The sequence below is a fragment of the Puntigrus tetrazona genome, chromosome 7 (assembly GCF_018831695.1).
Source record: "Puntigrus tetrazona isolate hp1 chromosome 7, ASM1883169v1, whole genome shotgun sequence".
NCBI classification, from domain to species: Eukaryota; Metazoa; Chordata; class Actinopteri; order Cypriniformes; family Cyprinidae; genus Puntigrus; species Puntigrus tetrazona.
This window is the reverse complement of record NC_056705.1, coordinates 40,419,404-40,428,950: the sequence shown is the minus strand read 5'-3', so window position 1 is coordinate 40,428,950 and position 9,547 is coordinate 40,419,404. Positions and strand designations below refer to the sequence as shown.

General features: G+C 42.0%; 1 protein-coding gene across 1 annotated transcript in view; it reads right to left on the bottom strand.

Moving 5' to 3' along the window:
* LOC122349178 (hepatocyte growth factor activator) overlaps positions 1-8,994 on the bottom strand; it is a 14,449-nt gene extending 5,455 nt beyond the window's left edge. Inside the window, exons 1-9 of the mRNA XM_043245119.1 lie at positions 8,483-8,994; positions 8,336-8,399; positions 8,156-8,249; positions 5,070-5,143; positions 3,288-3,428; positions 2,246-2,377; positions 2,027-2,137; positions 952-1,126; positions 82-179 (exon numbers count right to left, since the gene is read on the bottom strand). Coding sequence (XP_043101054.1) covers positions 82-179; positions 952-1,126; positions 2,027-2,137; positions 2,246-2,377; positions 3,288-3,428; positions 5,070-5,143; positions 8,156-8,249; positions 8,336-8,399; positions 8,483-8,578 — 985 coding nt within the window. The 5' untranslated portion in view covers positions 8,579-8,994. The remainder of the gene's footprint in view (positions 1-81; positions 180-951; positions 1,127-2,026; positions 2,138-2,245; positions 2,378-3,287; positions 3,429-5,069; positions 5,144-8,155; positions 8,250-8,335; positions 8,400-8,482) is intronic.
* Between the last annotated feature and the right edge of the window lie 553 nt (positions 8,995-9,547).

Genomic DNA, 9,547 nt, shown 5'->3' with positions numbered 1-9,547 from the left:
AGATTTCTAGAGAAGTTTTTAGGAAAGGTTATTGTTCGCGTCTGGTGTGAATGGTTCTGGAGAAGATCTGCTTTCACTGACTCGCTGGTTTGGAGCAGGGCTTGACGTCGCAGTACTCCCACGAAACGACCCGCTCCGCCATCGTGTAACACCACGGCAGCTCATCTTCATCAGGACTCCTGTCCAACAAAGACAGAAAATTAGTGTGTGTGTGTGTGTGTGTGAGTGTGTGTGTGTGAGTGTGTGTGTGTGTATGTGTGTGAGTGTGTGTGTGAGTGTGTGTGTGAGTGTTAGTGTTTGAGTGTGTGTGTGTGTGTGTGTGAGTGTGTGTGAGTGTGTGTGTGAGTGTGTGAGTCTGTGTGTGTGTGTGTGTGTGTGTGTGTGTGTGTGTGTGTGTGTGTGTGTGAGTTTATGAGTGTGTGAGTGTGGGTGTGTGTGTGTGTGAGTGTGTGTTTGTGTGTGTGTGTGTGTGTGTGTGTGTGTGTGGGTGTGTGTGAGTGTGTGTGTGTGTGTGTGTGTGTGTGTGTGTGTGTGTGTGTGTGAGTGTGTGTGTGTGTGTGTGAGTGAGTGTGTGAGTGTGTGTTAGTGTGTGTGTGTGTGTGTGTGTGGGTGTGTGTGGTGTGTGTGTGTGTGAGTGTGTGAGTGTGTGTGTGTGTGTGTGTGTGTGTGTGTGTGTGTGGTGTGAGTGTGTGTGAGTGTGTGAGTCTGTGTGTGTGTGTGTGTGTGTGAGTGTGTGTGTGTGTGTGTGTGAGTGTGTGTGTGAGTTTATGAGTGTGTGTGTGTGTGTGTGTGTGAGTGTGTGAGTGTGTGTGTGTGTGTGTGTGTGTGTGTGTGTGAGTGTGTGTGGTGTGTGTGTGTGTGTGTGTGTGTGTGTGTGTGTGGGTGTGAGTGTGTGTGAGTGTGTGTGTGTTAGTGTGTGTGTGTGTGTGAGTGTGTGTGTGGTGTTTCGACCTGCAGAAGGCGTGTTCCCCGAGGCCCCGGCGGGCGGCGCTCTCCACCGTCTCCAGACTCAGCTCAGTGTGAAGCAGATCTGAGTTCCACGGCAGACAAGACGAGCCCGAGGCCGTGACGTTCAGCACACCGCGGTACTGAGCGCCCGAGACGGCGTAACACTGCTCGCCCGGCTCTGATAACACACACACACACACACACACGTCACGAGACGTTCAACTGCTTTGTTTTATTTTGACACACGTTTTTGCCTTTCTTTCTCAAAACTTAACACACACACCCGAGAACTGCGCAAATGGAATGCAAACGAAGCACTGCATTCAAAATATCCCAAGCACATCCTGAAAGCTAACTTTAGCAAACACCTATTCATTCCTGTTGGATCTGTGAGCCGCGTTTTGCAAGAAAAGTCAAAGGCTGAGAATTAGTGCACGGTTTTGCAGATTCGGTGCGTGCTTCTCCTGTTTGGAGTCATCTTTCAAAAACTGTGTGACAAGGAAAGATTTTGTGTGTAGAAAGCATGTCTATGACACAGATTTAGATAAACTATTATGTTACATAGTAAAGTGGTTTTGAATTGGCTTTACAGACCTGTATGTAACAGATACATTACACATGCATTTGTGTGTGTGTGTGCGCGCGTGTGTGTCTAAGCATTTGTGTGTGTGTGTGTGTACAGGCATGTGAGTATGTGTGTGTGTGTATAGGCACCTGTGTGTGAGCCTGCATGTGTGTGCACGTGCACATGTTTGTATGTGTGTGTGTGTGTGTGTGAGTTTGTGTGTGTGTTTGAACATTTGTGTGTATGTGTCTGCACTTGTGTGTGTGCATTTGAGTGTGTGTGTGTGTGTGTCTATGCATGTGTGTGTGTGCATTTGAGTGTGTGTGTGTGTGTGTGTGTGTCTATGCATGTGTGTGTGTGTTTGCGTGTGCAGAAGCATGTGAGTGCGTGCATGTGTTTGCGTGTGTGTTTGTGTGTGTGAACATTTGTGCGTGTGTCTCTGCATTTGTGTATACACGTTTGTGTGTGTCTGTGCTTGTGTGTGTGCATTTGAGTGTGTGTGTGTGTACTCACTGATGTCACAGTATCGTCCAGTATATCCAGATGTACATCCACACACCTCTTCACCAGTGTGTTCAATCATCCTACAGACCCCGTCATTTTCACAGAGATTCCTCAAACATGCTAAACACACACACACACACACACACACACACACACACACACACACAGAAGAATGCTCAAAAGGGAAACAGCGGTATGCAGGTGATCAGGTGTCAGGTGTTTATTTACCCGTGTAACGTGCACGCTCGCAGCTCACCCCTCCGCCGAGGCACGTGCACAGCTCTACGGAGCGCAGGTAGATCCGTCCCCACGAGTCTCCGGTGTCGTAGTACTTCAGATGCAGCGGCTCGTAGCACTTCTCTATGAAACAAACCCCAGCATCAGAACAAACGTCCCCCCCTCTGAGCTCCAGATATCAGGTGACAGACAGCATAAAGACACGAAACCTGCACGGATCACGGGACATGCGATAGAGATTTCAAAACATAAAAGAGAGCCACGCATGAAAGAAGAGCGACATGTGACGCCGTGCTACAAAAATGAAGCCTGCATGTGAACGGATCCGACACTACTGCCCTGGATTGCTATTCTTAAGCTAATTATCATTACTAACCAAAAAAGAACTATAATTTCAGAAAATGTCTTTTTTTATATATTTATATTATATGTATATACCGTTAATATATATAAGCAAAATAAATACATGCATGCACGTGTGTGTATTTTATATATACGTAATAAATATGCACTGTACATGCTCATGTATTATATATATTATATACACTTTTTTATTTATATAGCTCTACTGAAACGACACATTTTGACCAGTTTGCTATGCGTCGTTTTAAAAAGGAGCGCCGCGTGTGATCTGAAACCTTCGCCTTATTTCGTTCTAAAAACTAAAATTATGTAATTGTCAGGGAATGTAAAACATAAGTTATAATGCTAATGGGTTATGAGCATGAGCTCAACAAACGACTTAGATTTGGCTGATCTTACAGCCCTCTGAAACGTTTATATTCATACTCTAACTCTCCATTATCTGACTCCTAAAACGAGTCAATATGTCCAAAACTCATCGTCCTTAAAAAGCCAAGCGAGCTCTGATTGGCCAGCTATCCAGTGTGTTCTGATTGGCCGAATACCCCACTCTATATTTGCAGGCCAATGAACGCTCTCTAATGTTGTTCTGTTTTCACAACACCGTTCCGGATGCCGATTTCCAGAGGCGCGCTCTTTTGGGAGCACAGACGAAGCGTGTTTGACTCACTGGTTTCACACAGAGCTCCGGCGAATCCGTCCGGACACACGCAGTCGAAGGAGTTCAGGTGGGCAGCCGTCGCACAAACACCGCCGTTCAAGCACGGGTTCTGCTGACAGAGACTCGGCCCGCGACGTGAAGGAAGAAAACCTGAGCAGAGGAAGAAATAAACACTTATGACGGCGGCAGGAGCTTCACAAACCCTCACCGAGTCGGAGGCATCATCTGTCTTACCGTCATAAACGAACGCAGATACAGGACAGAAGCGTTCGCTCTCACATCCTGGGTATTGAGTTTATTTGATGACTGGGTTTAAAAATGAAAAGCTTAAAACAACCTGAAGACTGGTGACCAAACAAGGCCTTTTCAAAGAACCGTGCGTGACCTGGCTGTTCGTGACCCTGTGTTTGAACCGGAGAGCATCTGCTGTTATAAACACGGAGCTCTGGAGGAGAGCGTCTCACAAACAGAGCGTGTCATTTGTGCACGAACATAAACAGCTCCCTCCAAAAGTCAAACATCCTGGAAAACACACACTTTCTGCCATAAATCCATCCACGAGCGAAAAATGTGCACTGGACCGCAGACACTGATACTTCTACTGACCTCGCCGGCGACGGAAAGTGAAGCAGTGAGGTGAATAATACAATGACTTCATGTATGACGTTCCTTTAGTAGAAGTTTAGTAGAGTAGTTTTGGAAACAGGCTCATTCTCCAACTCCCCCAGAGTTAATAAGCTGAGTTTTACTGTTTTTGCTATTATTTAAAACTCGACTCTATCACGTACTAAGATCATAACGGACCAGACAATCGCGACTTTTCAGTTTCTGCCGGTCTTAGTACACGATATAACTTTTTGAAGAGGAAAAATGTTAAAACTCTTTGGTCATTTTTGAACACGATGCTAACGGTCTAATCGGATTCAATGATCTATGCTAAGCTACGCTAAAAGTGCTATCACTGGATCCAGTGTCACAGACTCTATGTATCTTGGCTTTTGTTTTCTTCTCAAGTTTCCTTATTTGGTCTTGTTCTGTTTCTTGTTTAGATGATTTGTTCCCATGTGTGTCTTCACCTGATTCTCTTCCTCCTGTTCGTGTATATTTAAGTCCCATTCAGTTTGTCCATTCTTAAAGTATGTTTTTGTGTCATTTCCAGTGTTTACTCTCTGTGTATTATTAAATCAGTTTTATTTTGTACTCAAGTCTTCCTTTTTTATTTGTAAAGCACATAATGTTACACCCGGAGAACGTCTGAATGGACTAAAAAACGGTAAAACTCAACTTATTAACTCTTAAACTTATGAATTTGTGTTTCGCTACATTTAAAACGGTTTAATTGACTTCCATGCAGTGGTTTTTGCTAAGTAAAATAATCGAAACGTGTTAAAAAGATTTAGATTTAACTTTTTTCACTGAAATTGGTGACTAAGACTACCGAAGCTTTTAAAAAAACATGTTAATTAGATATAAATGCACTGGTAAAAAGACATTTAAAAATACAAGCCAACTGTAAACATGAATAAATACTATTATAGTATACGGTGTAAATATTATACCTCTCCAAATCTATTGATATTATTTAATATGTTATGTACATGGTTGTTTTTGAACTAGAATTTAATGAGCTTCATTTTAGAGTACATTTTGAATCTAATCGGAAATAATGACTGTTTGGTTTCTCTGAAAGGTAAGAAACGAGAGCAAATGCTAGAGAATGCAAGCTCTAACTTCACACAGTAACGTGCGCCGACTCGGTAGTTTTAACAGGATGAAAGGACCGTTTCTTACCGCTGAAGAGGCGTGCTCGTGAACTGCAGAATCCCCACGCCTGGTCTCGGTCAAAGTTATGTGTGAGAGAGCACCTACAACAAGAGAGCGACCGCAAACAGATAAAACAAGGGTCAGCTGATTGCCTGGACAAACACAAGAGAAGCTATAAAAAGCAGGTAAAAGTGAGTAAAACACGAGTCTGTGTACCAGTTTATGGAACAAGGACACTTAAAGGAATAGTTCACCCACATTTTGTACATTTTGTCATCATTTACATACTAGGGAAAAAAGTCGGTGGTGACCCGAAACAGCCTGCTTACAAACTTTATTCTTTGCATTCGGCAGAACAAAGGAATCCATAAAGGTTTGGGACTAAACGCTGAGAGAAATACCTGAAGTCCACTGAAGTTAGGCCTTCTCTCTTTCTGATTTGTGTTCATGACGCATTATTTTTGTCACACAACAGTTACTGCTTTTGCATTATTGTTTAGGGTTGGGGTGGATATAGACATTACTAAAACACAATCTAATCCACCTTTTTCTGTCTGTGTGGGAAGAAGACGTGAAAGGACACGACTAGCTCCCCCGAGCACACACACACACACACACACACACACACACACACACACACACACACACATATATACTATGATTTCACATTCGGTATTTTAACTTAAGTGCCAGGTTTAACAGGTTTGACAAAACATTACACGTTTTCTGGTGCACAAAATAAGTATCCCTACTTTAAAGGAATTCTTACCGCGTCAAACCCTGCACACGTTTTTATATTTAGTTATATTTAGTTTTATATTTAGTTTCGTTTTTTTTTAAGAGGGATTTCTATAGAGACGGACTGTAGATGGCGGATAACAACGGCGGCAATTAATATCTGCGTTCTGATTGGCCGGTTCGGCTATCAATCAAGCTCCCCGCGAGCAGTCAATTAACACACAATTAAGAGTCTGAAAACATTAAAAACAAACAGAGAGCACTTTATAATATAATACTGTGTATAAATACTACATCTACAACATGTCTGCTATATTCCAGATCTTCAAATAAATCAAGCAGAGGGAATCAAATTTAAGCTAGGAATGAATCAGACGATTCAGTTCGTGAATCAGACGAATCAGCTCGCAGTGGTTTATAAAGAACGAGGAGATGACGCCTGCATGGTACGGACTTGATCATAAAAGAGAGCCGCGAGATGATTCTTCTTTTGTCCTCCACAGAAAGGGTTTGGGAGACTGAAAACACAGCGAATCAGACCGAGACGCACAAAGCCAGATTCCTGAAGGGAAAGAGTTGCTCCATGTGGAGATGTGCACACACTTGTTATGACAGTAATATAATAACGCACCGCCACGGCCCTGATCTCTGCGCCTGATAACACTCATCTGAGGATGACGAAGGAGTCGTGGTAGAGCGAAGGGTTACGTCAGAATCAGGGCTGGGTTGATGTTTCAGGGCTGTGGGTTTGGATTGTGTGGGCCGGTTAACAAACTGCTTTAAAGAGGTTGAAAAAAACCTGTTTAAAGATTTCGAAACGTGCTATTTTTACCATTTCCTATTGACTAGATTTCCTAAAATGATTTCATTTTTCAAGTATTTTTTGCATGTAATATTGCAATTTCTTGCAATAATAAACCTGATTCGGTCCTGATCTACTATGTGTTCTTCTAAACAATGAAACCTGTAAACTAATACATTTGCAAATGATTCATTAATTGCATCCAAAATATGTGTGTGTGTGCTGTGCATATAAAGACACAAATAAATGTTTTGAAAATATGTGCACGTATATTTATATTCACATAATTTATATTACACATAAATACATGACATATTAGTATTAATATATACATAATAAATATGCATATGCATATGATTAAATATTTGACAGCCCTAACTCTTAGTGTGCTATAGTATAGAGAGCAGAAATAAGCGCTAACACTTTACAGTAAGGATTATTACAGCATTAGTTGATGATACTAAATGTTCATTTCAGCATTCACTAATGCATTATTAAAACCACATGGTGTGTTTGTGAATCTGACTAAATTAAACAGTAAAACATATCTGGAAATAGCATCGAAAATGTAGCGTACATCATTTGTTCATGTTAGTTAATACGTAACTAATGTTAGCGAATGACTTTAGCGTAAAGCGCTACCGAGTAAGCTGTTATACGCCTTTTTAGTGAAAAAAAAGAAAAAAGATTTTGTTTCTAAACAGCAGTCAATATAAAAAAAATAGTTCATAAAATAGTTCAATAGATCATCTGTTTAAGGATGTAGGTTAACCACCTTCAACCGGATCTTTTCACTACACTGTAAAATAAACTTTAAACTCTTTACAGAATAAAACTATTAAAAACAGCCTCACGCAAAGCATTCTGGGAACCATTTTTCTCCCCTGTTATCGGTTTCCAGAAAAGCTTTGCGTGAGGTTGCTATTTCTATTCTGTCATTTTTCCTGTAAAGATAAAGACGTTGATCTTCGAACAAACTGTCGACAGCCAATAACCTAAATTTAAATCTACGGTAAGTTACCGGCCGCCAGTAATACCGTCATTTCTACAGAAATCTGACCCACCCCAAACCAGACCGTTCCAATGTCTAAAACTTAACTAACTAACCTGGTTATAAACCGATTGCCTTTTCAGTTGAACAGATGCTAACACGTTACTTCAATAGTTCACTTTACGCAAAAACAGTAACTTTGCGACTACATTAATACCGTCTGCTTAATATCTTCTAACACTTTACTTTAACGGATCTATTTGATGGGTTTATTGAACATCGTGCATCAAGCATAAGTCAATTGATTCTAGACATGTAGTTACTTATAGTTAGTTGTCGACTTTCATAATGAAGTGTAAGCGCCCAGGTAAACACGGATCTCAGAGTAGTGTGCTATCATCAGTATGTGAAAACATCAAATCAGCCCGACTATTTAACAAGCAAACCCGTTCAGCTCACGCAAATTCTTTGTGAGTCTGGTTGTGATTTTCTGCAGCTGTGTTTTTGGGCTGAGACCCGAGCCTGGGTTAGCTGGTCAGCGGTTACTTCTACGTTATTACCGTAAAACAACTTAGCACTTACCAGGCCGTGTGAGAGTTCATGGAGATACACCGGTGATAAATCACCCCGCCGAAGCGAAAAGGAAACCTGCACTCTCTGCCATCTGTCGTGAGAACTAAAACACACACACACACACACACACACACACACACGAGTTAATAGAAACAGAAACTCTGAACACAACTGGAGAACATTTCATACCTTTCTGGGTTACAGCGTTGGACTGTCCGGAAACTAATATCTCAATACCAGGTGGCTGCTTGCGCTTTAATGAGAGAAAGAGAGAGAGAATGAAGATGTACACCAGCTTGCATGCATTCAGCAAATACGCACATACGGGACACTCACCGAACCAGCACCCTGCAAACGGGGCAACGAGACGAGACACACGAGGAGGAGAAGGAGAAACCCTCGACGAGCCAGAACTGGAGAAAACCCGAGCATTTCTGTGCGAGCTCCGCTTGCTCCGCGCGCCAGCTCCTCGGACAAGTTTCACCGGGACACGAGGCGGGTGAAGTCCGTCCCAAACGCGAGTGTCACGCGCGGGACTCCTCCATTATATCCCGGGGCGCTGGATGCGTGGAGGCGCACCGCAGGAAGAGCCTCCGGAGGGAGTTCCCACGAGAACACCCGAGATCGCACCTGGCGCGGCGGACAGACCCAGCCCAGCGCGAGCCTCGGGCTTTGATTTCTGCCCGGTTGCCAGGGACGACGGAACACACCCCACCCCCGGTGATGCTGCGCGAGCTCCTTCATCGCGCCGCCGGAGAAGCGCGTGCAGGGCGGCGCGCGTCACGTTCCGCGGTTAATCATTCGTAGACCGAAACTCCGCGTTCCTCGCCTCCGTAAAAGCGCGCGTATCCACGGAAACGTGACAACAAGAGCCACGCAGACGCTTTTTATGACGACGATGATAATAATTATAATGTTTGCACACGGGTTAGTTAACAACAGCAGCGCAGTATTTAAATAAGGGTAGGATTACTCTCATTACTGTTATTAGATATATTTGTTATCATGCATAAGCTAAATATAACCTATAGACGAACACATGAAAACATAAAATAAAATATTATTATTATTATTATTATTATTATTATTATTATTATTATGTCGTATAATGGTTTGGATAAATAAAAGTAGAATTACTTACGAAACGTGCATATTAAAATGAGCTCATGATAGTTTAAAATAATAATAATTTTATTTTTTATTATTTTTTAAGATTACAGCAAAAACTTATATTACAAGAAATATAGCCACTAGCTAGACTAAATAATAGCCTATTTATGTTACTAATAACAGAATATTACTAATATTAATTAGGACTGCTAATATTACTTTTTACTAATACATGAATTAGCAAATGAGATATAATAACAAAACGTGTCAACCGTTGTTTACTTTCTTTAT